The sequence below is a fragment of the Muntiacus reevesi genome, chromosome 8 (assembly GCF_963930625.1).
Source record: "Muntiacus reevesi chromosome 8, mMunRee1.1, whole genome shotgun sequence".
Taxonomy (NCBI): Eukaryota; Metazoa; Chordata; class Mammalia; order Artiodactyla; family Cervidae; genus Muntiacus; species Muntiacus reevesi.
In genome coordinates this window covers 37091381-37108599 of record NC_089256.1, presented here as the reverse complement: position 1 = coordinate 37108599, position 17219 = coordinate 37091381, and the positions used below count along the sequence as shown (strand labels likewise).

Sequence of the window (17219 nt, the reverse complement as noted above, 5' to 3'; positions counted from 1 at the left end):
TGGTTCCACAATTATATTTATCTATTTAAAAATTTGCTGTTCCATAAGTTTGAAATTTTTAAAAATAAGGTGAGGAAAGTAAAAATTTTTTAGTGCTTACTGTGTGAAGGACAGTGTAGAGATACTGTGGGGATGGAATGGAGACATATAAACAATATCCATGAAGAGCTCATAGTCTCCAATTTAAACAAAGATTTAATCAAGATTTATTATAAAACTGATTTAAAGTAGGAAGGACATTCTTGATCAATGGGTTAATCAATTATGAAGAAATAGCTGAAAGGACTGCAACTTCCTCAAAAATTCCTACCACTTAATAAATTTAATTTATATTCTGAACTGATTTATGTGACTACATACATACACATGTGCCTACTCACCCACCTTTATAATTTTCCATCCAAAATAAGGGCATAATAAACAAAATGCTTTTACCCAAACAAATCAATATTGTTGGATAGTTTTAAAGATGCACTTATCTGTTTTAAGCTTCTAACATACCCTCAAATCTTTTTCCACCTCAGATCAAAGAACTGATTGTCACTTTTGATGCAGAACTCCGTCTCCTGAGACATCAGAAACTGAAGTTAGATATTCAGATGAAATTATCCGACCTGCACCATGTCACATTATTTCAAGAAATGCTTCTCCTGAAGAACTTTGAAAAACAGGAGAACATACTTCAAGAGCGTGTTAATTCATTAGACAAAGAGGAACAGGACATGCAAGTATGAATGGTCAAAAGATTGCTAACTGGCCACAGCCTTAGTTATGGAGGGGACTCAGTTCTTCTTTTCTCCTTCTTAATTTCCCCCCTTGTTCTAGTCTACATCTCTTTCTTGTCTTCTCTTCATCCTCCTTTTTCCTATTATTCCTGTTTGCTCTCTATTTTTGGTAACCTTGCTCAGGGAACAGTGAATCATAATTTTTAATGAATTTGATCTGATATCTTATAAAGTAGGAGAATAAAATTTTCAAAAGTGACCCTTATGTTTTGTTTACATATGTATTTAAAATTATTTTTGTTGTTAGTAGCTATCATGTGAAGTTTTGATTATATATTATCATTATGAATGAACATACTTGGAAAAGGAGTTGGTAAATTTCTTAAATATGATAGCTACTTTCAGAGTAATACATAACTGACTAGCACAGGAAATTTTCTTTATTATATATATTAATATGTAAATTTAAGTAGATTAATTATACCACCTATCTTTGTCATAAATGAAGAAGGAGTCTATTAGATAATGTATACACAATAGTGATGTCAGTTTGTAGATGTATCAGCTTCACTAAGAGTAAATTTGTCCTTTTGTTTTAGGTATCCTGTGTTGATACAAAAGAGAGTCTTTTTTGAGAGTACATACAGAAAAATATTAGCTGACATTCACATATAAGTAAAAATTTTAAATTAATTTAGTTTTTTGAGGAAGTTAAACATCAAAAAATCTGTCTTATCTGATTCTGACCTTAATTGATTTTTACAAAAGAATGATAAGTTTTAAACAAGTGAATGACTCTGCAAACATCAAAAATGTAAACTTAAATATTAAGATTTTAAAATGTTTGTAGACTGTAACCTTACACTGTAATGTACATTATTCTCTGAACCCAGTTTATCAGGAAATATTTTATTTATCATTTGTTGATATTCTTTTTCATTTAGTGGAAAATAAATGAAACTCTTAAAGAGATGGAAGAGAAAAAGAATGAAGTAGCCAAGCTACAGGACCAAGAAAAAGCCCTCTATGCTGGTTTCCAAACAGCGCTTGGAGAAAACAATAAATTTGCTAATTTCCTTATGAAAGTACTAAAGAAGAGGATTAAGCGGGTGAAGAAAAAGGAGGTCGAAGGAGATGTCGGTTTGTATTTCTTTCTTATATATGATTCTATTTTTTCTCATTAGCATGAAATAGAGAAATAACTAAGGGACATATTACATACATTTTTTTTTTTCACTACAACATAGACAATGTAGAGGCACTGTGGGGTTACAGAGGAGAGGATATAAACTTTTAGGTCTCTAACCATCAAAAGTGTGTGTGCATATGGTATGAGATGGCATAGGGTAGTTTCATTTAACAAGTGCTTCCTTTCATGTTTACTTGACACCTGAGTATCTTTCATAAAATTTCTCGTCATGTCGTTTGCCCACATTTGAATACAGTGCTTGCTTTTATACTGTTGAGTTTTGAGAACTCTACATATTATATGCACTAGTCCTTTGTCAAATAATGTGGTTTGCAAATATTTTCTCCTAGTCTGTAGCTTGGTTTTTCATTCTCTGAATAGGGTCATTTGCAGGGCAATAGTTTTGAATTTTGTCAGTGTTCAATTTGTCATTTTTTCCTCTCTAGGATTTTGTTTTGTTGTCAAGTCTAAGAATTCTTTGCCTAGCCCTGGGTCCCAAAGATTTTCTTTTATTTTTTTTCTAAAGATTTTATAGTTTTACATTGAAATCCATGATCCATTTGGAGTTAAGTTTTCTATAAGGTAGGAGACTTAAGTCAAGGTTTTTGTTTTCTCCTAGGAATGTCCAATTTTTCTAGTACCATTTGTTGAAAAGGCTGTCTATCTTCCGTTGGATTGCCTTTATCTTTGTCAAAAATCATTTGAGCCTATTTGTGTGGACCTATTTCTGTTTTTTTTTTTTTTTTTCTTTTTAATTCTGTTCTGTTGATCTATGTGTCTATCTCTTCATCAATCCTATGGTCTTGAGTATGGTAGGTATTGAGTTCTAAAATCAGGTAGACTAATTCCTCCCACTATTATTCTTTTTAAAAATTGCATTAGCTATTCTGGATCCTTTATATTTCAATATTTAAATTTTTTTTTATATCTACAAAAGATATCATTGGAATTCTGACAGCAATTGTGTTAAACTCCTATCAGTTTGGGGAGAATTAGTGTCTTTCCTATATTGAATCTTCAAATTCATGGACATGGTATGTATTTATTTTAAGCTTTGATTTGACATCAACACTGTGTAGTTTTCAACACACAATTCATGTTCATGTTTTACCCCCAAAGTACTTATTTTTTTTTGAGTAATCTGTTTTTAATCTTGGTGTCCACATATCCATACTAGAATATAGAAATATGGTTGCTTTGGGGATATTTATCTTGTATCTTGTAACCTGACTTATTCTAGGAGTTTTTGATTGATTCCTTGGGAATTTCTAGCTCTAAAGGGCAATTTTATTTTTAGTCTGTATGCCAATTACCATTTCTTGCTTTATTGCCTTGGTTAGAATATTCAGTACTATCTTGAAATAGTGTGCTAAGAACAGACATACTTGTCTTAGTCCAATCTTAGGGGGAAAGCATTCAATCTTTCACTATTAAGTATGCTGCCTATACCATTAAAAAACACCTGTAGGTGTTCTTTGGATACTTTTTACCAAGTTCAGGAAGTTCTCTTCTGTTTTGTTTTTCATGAATGAGTTTGAATTTTATCAGATGCTTTACTGCATTGATGATTATGTGACTTTTTTTTTTTTTTAAGCCTGTTAAGATGGTGGATTGTATTGGCCGATTACTAATTACAAAACGAGGCTAGCATTCTGAAATGTTGGCTTCCTGGGTAGCTCAAATGGCAAAGAATCTGCCTGCAATGCAGGAGACCTGGGTTCTATCCCTGGGTTGGGAAGATCCCCTGGAAAAGGGCATGGTAACCCACTCAGTATTCTGCCCTGGAGAATTCTGTGGACAGACGAACCTGACAGGCTACAGTCCATGGAGTCACAAAGAGTCAGACACGTCTGAGTGACTAACACTTTCACTTTCTGGTATAATGTAAAATTCTTTTTATGTATGGTTGAATTCTATTTGCTAATATTAAGAAATTTTATGGGAGGAGAACAAGATGGCAGAGGAGTAGGTGGACATGGAGTACATCTCTCTCCATGGATACATCAGGAATACACCTTCAGACACAGAAGTGCATGCAGAACACCAGCTGAGAGCAGACAGGAATACTTGACCAGAGGATATATAGAATATATAGAACCACACAAAACTCAGTAGGATGAAGGAAGGGGAAAACAGGAGTGTTAGTAGGACTGGACCTGCCCTTGGCAGGTGGGGGAACTGAAGTTGGGGTCCGATCCCCACATTGGGGCAATTGTCTGATTCAGAGGAGAAACATTTAAGGCTGAGAGTGAAACAGCTGATCTGTGGCAGCCTAAATGGAATGAGACTCAGACAGACCTTGCCACAGCCATACATATCCTGGACAGGAATGCAGGTCCCCTGGAAGGCACAGGGGCTGGGAGCTGGAGTTTGGGGAGTGTGGAGCAATCCCAGGATGAGGGCTGCTGTTGACTGTGGAGAGATGGATCCAGAGGGGGTGAGGGAGGAGATTGTGATGAGAAATGCCTGTGCAGGAAAGCTGGGCAGCCACCTAAGCAAGGCTATACTGCTTAGTTATGTGTAGGGGGTGGAGCCATCACTATAGCCTCTTTCTCCCCACAGGCCAACATCAGCAGTTGAACAATAGAGAGGCTGGCCTATCAAATGCCTGAGGCACTGAACTACAGAGTAGGACCCCACCTAGGGTGCCCCTTTAAGTGCCTGATGTGCCAATCTACAGAGTAGGACCCCAGCCAGGGGGACCCCTCTATGTGCCTGATGCTCCAAACAACAGAGAGGGACCCCAGGCAAGGGAGCCCTCTAAGCTCCTGAATGGGCAAAGCTAAGGAGAAAGACTGGTCAAAGAGACCTTCTGATCACTAGCTACAAGAGGCTCAAAAAAAGGCTCTGATAGGACCATAACTCCTGTGGCGGAGGCAGTCCATGTCCCTGCACACTTGGTGCCGCCAGGGTCCCCACAAGCCAAGCAGCTGCACCACCTTCACGCTCAACTCTCACTGGGGCAGAGCTGCCACAGGCAAAAAAAAAGTCCTGCGTCTATGCGTACAAAGTTGCTTCGATAGTGTCCGACTCTTTGCAAGCCTGTAGACTGTGGTCTGCCAGGCTTCTCTGTCAGGGAGGGGGATTCTCCAGGCAAGAATACTGGAGTGTATTGACCAATACTGGTTGCCATACCCTACTAGAGCACTATATTTCCTGCTGCCCTGGCCATCAACTCCCTTGAGTACCTGGTGCTGCCAGAACCCCTGCAACCCAAGCAGCTGCACCACCTCCACACCTGGTCCTTACGGAGGCAAACCTAAGTCCTCTAGGCCAGCCTCAGGAGCAAACCCCAGTGGAGGAGCCACATGCAGAAGTGGAGATAAAACCACAGTTGAAACCAAGGGGCAGTGTGGCTAAGGAAGAAGGCCCAAAATCTATCTTTCCACCAGCTGCACAAGCTGCAGGTTAAATCCACATGATAAACTAGGCAGATTCTGTGTTGATGGACTGTATAAAATGTCACTGAGAGCTCCCACAAAAGAAAATGCACAAGTTCTGATAGCTGTGGACATTGGAAGCAAGAACACATAGGAATAGGGCCAGATTAGAATCTGAGCTGCCCCCACAGCAGGTCCAGAAATCAGCAGTGTTGGAGGGCATCCTAGGGAGGTGAAGTGTACTGTGACTCCCAGCAAGGGAAAGGACTCTAGTAGCAGTGATTCAAGAAAAACATTTATTATTCTTATGTTTTGACTTGCTCTGTAGATTCTTTTAGATTTTTTTTCCTTTATTTTCTCCCCCCGTTGTAGTTGTTGATTTTATTGGCACTATGAACTCTAATTAAACTTTTGAGCTTATTTTTTTCCTCAATCACATTTTTTATTGCTGTTATAAACCTCAGCCTCTATGTTGGGCTTTTGCAGTTTGTGAAATTTTCGTTTTTTTCTCTTTTTTTAATTTTAATTTTTTAAGCCTATTATAGTTTTTTCTACATTTATTTCTTTGTTTGCCTTTCCTATTGTTCTTTTCTCCTTGCAGTTAATCTTTAATGTATATAAATCTTCTTCATCTACCTCTATTTAACTTTGCATATCTATTCTTTCTTTTCTTTTCTTTCTTTCCTTTCCTCTCAACATTTTGTCAGTTTATTTTCATTGCTTTATTCCCCAATTGGCAGCTTGCTTTACTTTTGTTTTCCAGTTTTTGTTTTAGTTAGTTTTGTCCTGATAGGTATAATTTTTGGTTTCCTTTGTTCGCCAGGTCAATCTACTGTACTTTATTTTTGTTGGACTGTTCTGATTTTGCTTATGGGTGTATATGTATGTGTGTATATTCACTCATACTTTTTATTGTTGCTATAAACCTCTGCCTCTACATTGGGCTTTTGCAGTACTGTGGAGTTTTCCATTTTTTCCCCATTGTCTGTCTTCTTCCATTTTCTTTCTTTTCTCTTTTTTATAATTTAATTTTTAATTTTTTAAAAACCTATTATATTTTTTCTACATTCATTCCTTTGTTTGTCTTTCCTACTGTTCTTTTCCTCTTGCAGTTTAATCTTTAATGTATACAAATCTTTGTCTACCTCTATTTAACTTTGCATATCTATTCTTTTTTTTTTTGTTTCTTTCCTTTCCTCTCAACATATTTGTTAGTTTTGTTTTCAATGCTTTATTCCCCACTTGGCACCTTGCTTTAGTTTTGTTTTCCAGTTTGTGCTTTAGTTAGCTTTGTTCTTAACTGGTAAATATAAATTTTGATTTACTTTGTTTGCCAGACTAATCTACTGCACTTTATTTTTGTTGGACTGTTTTCACTTTGCTCATGGGTGTATATGTATATGTGTATATTCCATTATTTTAATTATTATTTGTCTGATTTGGTAATTGCCATTTGTCTGGGGTTCATCTTTGGTTTCTCATTTTTGGATATTTGTTTTAATCTCACTTAATGCCATAACAAACCACTTGTGGAAACTTTGTTCCTGACCAAAGATCAAGCCCTGAGCCTTTGGAGTGGGAGCACTGACTCCAAACACCTAGACCACCAGAGAACTAACCCTAAGGAGTATCAAATAGTGAGAACTCACAAAGGAAACCACTTGAATACAAGACCTGCCATCACCCAATCACCAGTAGCACCCTGTGTAGGACACCTCATCTAAACAACAACAACAAAATACAAACCAAATAATCAGCAGACAGGATTACTACCTCACTCAGCCTTGACCATCAGAGGAAAAACAAACAACCAAACAAAAAATCAGCACAAATCTCACCATATATGAAGCTCATGCAAACCACTGGACAAACGTTAGAGGGCAGAAACCAAAAGGAAGAAAGAATTCAACCTTGAAACCTGGCAAAAGGAGACCTCAAACACAATAAGTTAAAAAAAATAAATACTACACAAATGAAGGAAAAAGATAGAAACACTGAAGTCCAAATAAATGAAGAGGAAATAGGCCAACTACCTGAAAAAGAATTCAGAATAATGATAGTAAAGATGATCAAAACCTTGAAAACAAAATGGAGAAAATGCAAGAATCAATTAACAAAGACCTAAAAGAATTAAAGAATAAATATACAGAGACAAAGGACACAATTACTGAAATTAAAAATACTCTAGAAGGAATCAATAGCAGAATATCTGAAGAAAAGAACGAATCAGTGAGCTGGAGGATAAAATGGTGGAAATAACTTCTGAAGAGCAGAATAAAGTAAAAAGAATTAACTGAGGATAGTCTCAGAGACCTCTGGGACAATATCAAATGCACCAACATTTTGAAGTATAGGGGTCCCAGAAGAAGAAGAAAAAAAGAAAGGGTGTGAAATTTTTGAAAAGACTATAATTGAAAATTTCCCCAACATGGAAAAGGAAATAGTCAATCAAGTCCAAGAGGCACAAAGAGTCCCATATAGGATAAACCCAAGGAGAAACACGCCAAGACACATACTAGTCAAACTAACAATGACTCAACACAAAGAAAGAATATTAAAAGCATCAAGGGAGAAGCAACAATTAACATACAAGGGAAACCCCATATACTTAACAGCTGATCTTTAAGCAGAAGCTCTGCAGGTCAGAAGGGAATGGCAAGATATATTTAAAGTACTGAAAGGGAAAAAACTGCAACCAAGATTACTGTACTCGACAAGGATCTCATTCAAAATTGATAGAGAAATAAAAAGCTTTTCAGACAAGCAAAAGTTAAGAGAATTCAGTAACACCAAACCAGCTTTACAACAAATGTTAAAGGGACTTATATAGTCAAGAAATACAAGAGAAGAAAATAGATCTACAAAATCAACCCCAAACATTTAAGAAAATGGCAATAGGAACATATATATCAATAATTACTTAAAATGTAAATGGATTAAATGCTCCAGCCAAAAGACACAGACTGGCTGAATGGATACAAAAACAAGACCCATATAAATGCTGTCTAGAATAAAAACCCACTTCAGAGCTCAAGACACATAGAGACTGAAAGTGAGAGGATGGAAAAATATATTCCATGCAAATGGAAAGCAAAAGAAAGCTGGAGTAGCAATCCTCATATCAACAAAATAGACCTTAAAGATTACAAGAGATAAGAAAGGACACTCCATAATGATCAAGGATCAATTCAAGAGGAAGACATAAAAATTGTAAATATCTGTGCACCCAACATAGGTGCACCTCAATACTAACAGATATAAAAGGAGAAATTGACAGTAACACAATAATAGTAGGAGATTTTAACACCCCACTCACACCAATGGACAGATCAACAAAATAGAAAATTAATAAGGAAACACAAGTCTTAAATGATACATTAGCTGAAATGGATCTCATTGATATCTTCAGGACATTCCATCCAAATGCAGAAGAATAGACCTTCTTCTCAAGTGCACATGGAACATTCTCCAGGACAGATCACATCTTGGGTAAAAAATCAAACCTCAGTGAAATTTAAGAAAATTGAAATCATATCAAGCATCTTCTCTGATCACAATACTATGAGACTAGATTTGAATTACAAGAAAAAAAACTGTAAGAAACACAAACACATGGATGTTAAACAACACATGTCTAAATAACCAACAGGTTACTGAAGAAATCAAAAGGGAAATGAAAAAAATTCTAGAAACAAATGACAATGATAAAATGACAGCTCAAAACCTATGGGATGCAACAAAAGCAGTTCTAAGAGGGAAGTTTATAGCAATACAATCCTACCTCAAGAAACAAGAAAAAAATCAAATAGACAACCTAACTTTACACCTAAAACAACTGGAAGGAAATAGAAGAACAACAACAACAAACCAAAAATTAGTAGAAGGAAAGAAATCATAAAGATCCAAGCAGAAATAAATGAAAAACAAATGAAAGAAACAATTGTAAAGATTAATAAAACTAAAAGCTGGTTCTTTGAGAAGATCAACAAAATGGACAAGCCTTTACTCAGACTCATCAAGAAAAAAAGAGAAGAATCAAGTCAATAAAATTAGAAACGAAAAAGGAGAGGTTACAACAGACAATGCAGAAATATAAAGGATTATGAGAGACTATTATGAACAACTGTATGGCAATAAAATGGGTAACCTGGAAGAAATGGACAGATTCTTAGAAAACTTCAGTCTTCTAAGACTGAACCAGGAAGAAATAGAAATTATGAACAACCCAATTGCAAGCACTAAAATTGAAGCTGTGATCAAAAATCTCCCCCAAAACAAAAGCCCAGGACCAGATAACTTCACAGGGAAATTCTATCAAACATTTATAGAAGAGCTAATGCCTATCCTTCTAAAACTCTTTCAAAAAATTGCAGAGGAAAGAACACTTCCAAACTCATTCTACGAGGCCACCATCACCCTGATACCAAAACCAGACAAAGACAAGACAAAAAAAGAAAACCACAGGCCAATATCACTGATGAACATAGTGAAAACATCTTCAACAAAATTTTAGCAAAGAGAATTCAGCAGCACATTAGGAAGCTCATACACCATGATCAAGTTGGGTTTATTCCAGGAATGCAAGGACTCTTCAATATATGAAAATCAATATGATACCCCATATTAACAAATTGAAAGATGGACCCCATATGGTAACCTCAACAGATGCAGAGGAAACCTTTGACAAAATTCAGCACCCATTTGTGATTAAAACTCTTCAAAAAATGATCATAGAAGGAACCAGTGTTCTTTACTTCAACATGATAAAGGCCATATATGATAAGCCTACAGCAAACATTATTCTCAATGGTGAAAAACTGAAACCGTTCCCCCTAAGGTCAGGAACAAGACAAGAAGAGTGTCCACTCTCACCACTATTATTCAACATAGTTCTGGAAACTCTAGCTACAGCAGTCAGAGAAGAAAAAGAAATAAAAGGAACCCAGGTTGGAAAAGAAGTAAAGTGCAGATGACATAATACTATACATAGAAAACCCTAAAGATAGTATCAGAAAATTACTATAGCTAATCAGTGAATTTAGCAAAATTGCAGGGTACAAAATCAATACACAGAAATCACTTTCATTTCTATATACTAACAATGAAAAATCTGAAAGAAATTAAGGACTCAATCCCATTCATCATTGCAACAAAAAGAATTAAATATCTAGGAATAAACTTACCTAAGGAGACAAAAGAACTGTACACAGAAAATTATAAGACACCAATGAAAGAAATCAAAGATGACATAAACAGATGGAGAGATATTCCATGTTCCTGGGTAGGAAGAATCAATATTTTGAACATGATATACTACCAAATACAATCTACAAATTCAATGTGATCCCTATCAAATTACCAATGGCATTTTTCACAGAACTGGAACAAAAAATTTCACAATTCATACAGAAAAACAAAAGACCCTGAATAGCCAAAGCAGTCTTGAGAAAGAAGAATGGAGCTGGAGTAATCAACCTTCCTGGCTTCAGATTATACTACAAAGCTACAGTCATCAAGACAGTATGGTACTGGCAGAAAAACAGAAATATAGACAATGGAACAAGATAGAAAGCCCAGAAATAAATGCTTGCACACCTTATTTTTGACAAAGGAGAAAAGAATATACAATGGGGCAAAGACAGCCTCTTCAATAAATGGTGCTGGGAAAACTGGACAGCTACATGTAAAACAATGAAATTAGAACACTTCCTAACACCACGTACAAAGATAAACTCAAAATGGATTAAAGACCTAAATGTAAGACCAGAAACTATAAAACTCTTAGAGGAAAGCATAGGCAGAACACTCGATGACATAAATCAAAGCAAGATCCTCTGTGACCCACCTCCTAGAGTAGTGGAAATAAAAACAAAAGTAGACAAGTGGGACCTGATTAAACTTAAAAGCTTTTCACAGCAAAGGAAACTATAATTAGGGTGAAAAGACAACCCTCAGAATGGGAGAAAATAATAGTAAATGAAACAACTGACAAAGAATTAATTTCCAAAATATACAAGCAGCTTATATAACTCAATGCCAGAAAAGCAAACAACTCGATCAAAAAGTGGGGAAAATACCTAAACAGATATTTCTCCAAAGAAGACATACAGATCACTAACAAACACATGAAAAGATGCTCAACATTGCTCATTATTAGGGAAATGCAAATCAAAACTACAATGAGATATCACCTCACATCAGTCAGAATGGCCATCATCAAAAAGTCTACAAATGGTAAATGCTGGAGAGGGTGTGGAGAAAAGAGACCACTCTTGAGCTGTTAGGAATGTAAATTGATACAGCCACTATGGAAGATGGTATGGAGATTCTTTAAAAACTAGGAATAAAACCACCATATGACCCAGCAATCCCACTCCTAGGCATATACTCTAAGGAAACCAAAATTGAAAAAGGCACGTGTATCCCACTGCTCATTGCAGCACTATTTACAATAGCTAGAACATGGAAGCAACCTAGATGTCCATCGACAGATGAATAGATAAAGTCATGGTACATATACTTAATGGAATATTACTCAGCCATTAAAAGGAACACATTTGAGTCCCTTCTGATGAGGTGGATGAACCTAGAACCTATTATACAGAGTGAAGTGAGTCAGAAAGAGAAAGATACATATTCTAATACACATATACGGAATCTAGAAACATGGTACTGAAGAATTTATTTACAGGGCAACAGCGGAGAAACAGACTTATGGACATGGGGAGAGGGGAGGAGAGGGTGAGATGTATGGAAAGAATAACATGGAAAATTACATTACCATATGTAAAGTTGATAACCAACAGGAATTTGCTGTATGACTCAGGAAACTCAAACAGGGGCTCTGTGTCAACCTAGAGGGGTGGGATGGGGAGGGAAATGGGAGGGACTTTCAAAAGGGAGGGGATATATGTATACCTTTCCTGATTCATGTGGAGGTTTGACAGAAAACAGCAAAATCTATAAAGCAATTATCCTTCAATAAAATATAAATTAAAAAAATTTTATGTCTATATTCATGAGGATCACTGTACTGTCTTTATACTATATTTGGTTTTGAGTATCAGGAGAATACTAGCTTCAAAATATGAATTGGGAAGTCTTCTCCCCTTTTTTGGTGAAGGAAATGGCAACCCACTCCAGTATTCTTAACTGGAGAATTCCATGGACAGAGGAGCCTGGCAGGCTATAGTCCATCGGGTCACAAAGGGTTGGGCATGACTTAGTGACTAAACAACTCCCCTTTCTGATTTTTCTGGAAGATACTGTATAGAATTTATGGCAATTCTTTAAATGTTTGGTAGAGTTCTCCAGTGAAATTATTTGGGCCAAGAGATTTCTTCAAGGTAGTTTTAAAATTAGAATTTCAAAGTTCTTAATAGTTACAGAACTATTCACATTATCTCCTTTATATCGGGTGGGTTGTGGTAATTTGTATTTTTTGTGGAATTGGTCTGTTTCATTTAAGTTGCCAAATTTATGTGCATAGAGATGCTCATTGTATTTCCTTGCTATCCTTTTAATACCTGCAGGGTCTTTAGTAATAGCGTCTGTTGCATTCTCGATATTGGTACCTTGTTTCTTATTTTCCTTTCTTTTTTTTCCAGTTTTACTAGAGGTTTGTCAATTCAACTGATTTTTTTGAGAACAAGTCAGCTCTTTGTATAAGTGATTTTCTCTGTTTTCTGCTGTCAATTTTATTGCTTTCTGTTCTTATCTTTACTATTACCTTCCTTCTGCTTGCTTTGGGTTTATTTTGTACTCCTGTTTTTTAGGTTTTCAGGTGTGAGCTTAAATCACTGACTTGAGAATTTATTCTCTTTTCTAATTTAGTACTATAAATTTCTCTCTCAGCACTGCTTTAGTTGTATTCTACAAAACTTGAAGTTCATTTTCATTTACATTCTGGACAGTGTAGTTTTAAAATTTATATTGTTACTTTTGGATTCCATGGATTATATAGAAGTGTGTTGTTTAGGTCCAAGTGTTTTGAGATTTTCCTGTTATCTTTCTGTTATTGATTTCTAATTGATTTGATTGTGGTCAGAGAACACATTTTGTGTGATTTCAATTCTTTTTTAGTTGTTGAGATTTGTTTTACGGTCTGACATATCTATCTTGGTGTATGTTCTGTGAGCATTTGCAAAGAATGTATTATATGTTGTACTGTTTTGTGTGACATGTTCTATTACAGAATCAGTTAGATTCTGTTGATTGATGGTTGATTTTCTGTATGGTTGTTGCATCAGATGTTGAGTTGGGGTGTGGAGGTCTCCAAATTCATTCATGGATTTATCTATTTCTCCTCTCATTTTTATCAGTTTTTACTTCCCATATTTCTGTTGTTTTATGCACTTACTGTTAAGATTTCTATGTTTTCTTGGTAGATTGGTATATTTATTATTATTTAATGTCTTCCTCTGTGTTAGGTAATTTTCCTTGCTCTGAAGTCCATTTTATCCTATATTATTATAGTCATTCCTGCTTTGCTCTTATTAATAGTTGTATGATATATTTTTTCCCTCCTTTTAATTTTGGCTTGACTATATAGTTGCATTAGAAGTGAATTTCTGGTAGCATATGGCTGAATAATGTTTTTCATCCACTCTGTCTTTTCATTGATGTATTGAATCATTTATATTTGATCTATTAGGGTTTAAGTCTGCTATTTTATTTTTTATCTGTTTTGTCTTTTTTCTTTTTCCTATCTTCCTGTGGGTCAGTCGAACATTTTTTAGGATTCCATTTTAATTTTCTCTAGCACTTTTTACAGTAGTCATGTATAGACATGAGAGTTGGACTTATAAAGAAAGCTGAGTGCCAAAGAATTGATGCTTTTGAACTGTGGTGTTGGAGAAGACTCTTGAGAGTCCCTTGGACAGCAAGGAGATCCAACCAGTCCATCATAAAGGAAATCAGTCCTGAATATTCATTGGAACGACTGATGTTGAAGCTGAAACTCCAATACTTTGGCCACTTGATGCGAGAAACTGACTCTTTTGAAAAGACCCTGATGCTGGGAAATATTGAAGGTGGGAGGAGAAGGGGACGACAGAGGATGAGATGGTTGGATGGCATCACCGACTCAATGGACATGAGCTTGAGTAAACTCCGGGGGTTGGTGATGGACAGGGAGGCCTGTTGTGCTGCAGTCCATGGGGTTGCAGAGTCAGACACAACTGAGCGACTGAACTGAACTGAGCACTTTTGAATGTATCTCTTTGTATAACTTTTTTAGTGGTTGCTCTCTATATTATATATATATATAAAATTTATCCCAGTCCACCAGTGTCATCATTTTACCAATTTAAGTCAAGTATAGAATCCTTACCTACCTTTATATCCCAATTTCTTCCTCATTTATCATTTGATTGTCTTAAATATTTCCTCTGCATACATCTGGAACCATATCAGACAATGTTACAATTTTTGCTTCAATTATCAAACACAATTTAAACACTTGGAGGAAAGCCTAACCATATAGGCTTTATCCATATTTTTATTCAAAATTTCCTTTTTTAAAAAGAAAAAATTCCCTCTGTTTAAAGAATTTCCTTTATCCATTCTTTTAGGGAGGGTATACTGGTGGCAATTTAAAAATTTTTCCCATAATCTAAGTATGTCTTGATTTCCCCTCTTTTTCTGAAAGACATTTTCATTGGATGTAGTATTCTAGGTTGATATTTCTTTTAACATTTGAAAAATACTGTGCCACTTCCTTCTGATCACCATGGTTTCTGGTGAGAAACCCTCTGATATTCAAATTGATATCCTCTGTAGGTGAAGTATCACTTTTCTTTCTTTGCCTTCAGTATTCTTTAGTTTTCAGAAGTTTGACTGTTATGTGGTTTAGTGTCGATTTTGGAATTATCCTCTTTGGAATACATTCAAGTGTTTTAATCTGTAGGTTTATGTACTTTGCCCAATTTGGGAAGTTTTCAGTCATTATTTTTTCAAGTCCGTTTAAAGACCTCCTCTTTCCTGACTCCTTCATGGCACTCTGATGGCATGACTGTTAAACTTTTCATTATGATCCCATTGGCCACTGAGGCTCTGGTGTTTGGGTTTTGTTCGTTTCAGTTTGTTTTCCTTTTATGGTTCAGATTGACTAATTCCTATTTTTCTATCTTCAAGTTCATGGATTTATTTTTCTTCCCTTCTATTCTACTGTTGACCCCATCCCTTAGTTTTTATCAATGTATTTTTCACTTCTAAAATTTCCATTTACTTTTTCCTTATATAAATAAATAAAAAGCCTGAGACTTTATATCTTTGAGGCATTCTGTTTTTTCATTGCTTCAAGTGTGTTCATAATTGCTCACTGAAGCATTTTTATCCTTCTTGTTTAAAATACTTTGTCAGGTAATTCTGTTTCTGTCATCTTGGTGCTGACATTTATTGATTGTCTTTTTTCATTCAGTTAGAGATATTTCTGATTCTTGGTATGACTTTCAGCTAAAACCTAGAAACTTTCATATTATGTATTAGACTCTGTATCTTATTTAAATCTTCTGGTTTACTTGGCTTTCTCTAACACTGTTCTGTCAGAGGAAGGAATGGGTGTCTCCTCCTTATTGCCAAGTGGAGGTACTCACATTTTATTGTCACCGAAGTGAAGGGAGATCTTGTTATTTCCGTGTGCAGATGGTAGGTCTAGCTCCTCACAGTCTCTACTGACAACATGGTGGGGAAGGCCTTGGCACCTCTGAGCAATGGTAGAAGTCCTGACTCCCCACCAGGTCTCTTCTGATGCCACCTCTGCAGGAAGGATGAAGAGAACCTTATTACTGCCATCTGAGAATGCTGGTCCAGACTGTGATTGCCACAGACATCTTGGTGGTTGGTGGGTAAGGGGACTGGTTACCCTCAGAAAGACTAAATATCTTGACTCCTTACTTGACCTTTTCTGACACCATCCTACCTGGAATGGTGGAGTCCTCATTACAGCTTGGCAAGGGTATATTCTGTGAGCACTTGCAAATAATGTACATTGTACTGTTTTATGTGAATTGTTTTGGCTAGTCTAGGCTCCATTAGGCCTTTGCCAACATGGGTGTGAGTGGGATCACAGTATTTTTTTTCCATTTATTTTTATTAGTTGGAGGCTAATTACAATATTGTAGTGGTTTTTGCCATACATTGACATGAATCAGCCATGGATTTACATGTATTCCCCATCCCGATCCCCCCTCCCACCACCCTCTCCCCCCGATCCCTCTGGGTCTTCCCAGTGCACCAGCTTGAGCACTTGTCTCATGCATCCAACCTGGGCTGGTGGATCACAGTATTTTTGTGTGGTCTTTCTTCAAGTTTTCTGTGTAGCTAATCTGCCTCTTTCCTGGTCATTTGGCTAGAGAGAGCAAGTTCTGGTTGGGCCTTTCTGTGTCTCTACCTGTTCGTGTTTCAGGTTAGACTGACTTAGTCTTCTTCACCTCAGAGATATATATGGCAAAAAGAAAATCCAAGGAAATCACCACAGTGTTGTCCCTCAGGATTCGAAGTGCATAGTAGATCTGCCTCCTCCTTTCCACTTCTCAGAGTTATCTTGTGTTCATTTTATTTTTAATGTCCAGGGGTTTTAGCTGTATTTAGTGGGAAGAATAGGGGAAGTAGGTCTACTTCATCTTCCTGAAAGCAGACGTCTGTGTAAGAATTTTAAAGCCTATTTATAAACATTGTTGATTTACTTCATAAGGTGGTACAGATCACTAATAGTAATTTTAAGAGACATCTTAATTTAAGAAGTTTTCTAGTGAGTATGAGGTCCACTTCTTAACTTTATATATTTTGATGTTCCATAAAATAGAAACCGTTAATTGTTCATACATGGACTCAAAGTGTTTTAAAAGAAAATGGAGTAGAGTTGAGTGGAAGAGGCATGCAATCCTTATCTAAAATTCTTGGGAACAGATATATTTTAGTATT

At 36.1% G+C, this 17219-nt stretch overlaps 1 protein-coding gene across 3 annotated transcripts in view; it reads left to right on the top strand.

The window, feature by feature from the left end:
• CFAP44 (cilia and flagella associated protein 44) overlaps window positions 1–17219 on the top strand; it is a 133891-nt gene that overhangs the window by 94509 nt on the left and 22163 nt on the right. For 2 of the 3 annotated variants that reach the window (XM_065942581.1, XM_065942580.1), the window contains 2 exons: window positions 525–728; window positions 1670–1865. In XM_065942581.1, coding sequence (XP_065798653.1) covers window positions 525–728; window positions 1670–1865 — 400 coding nt within the window. Of the gene's footprint in view, window positions 1–524; window positions 729–1669; window positions 1866–17219 lie in introns of those variants that run through there. The other variant, XM_065942582.1, reaches the window with a different exon arrangement.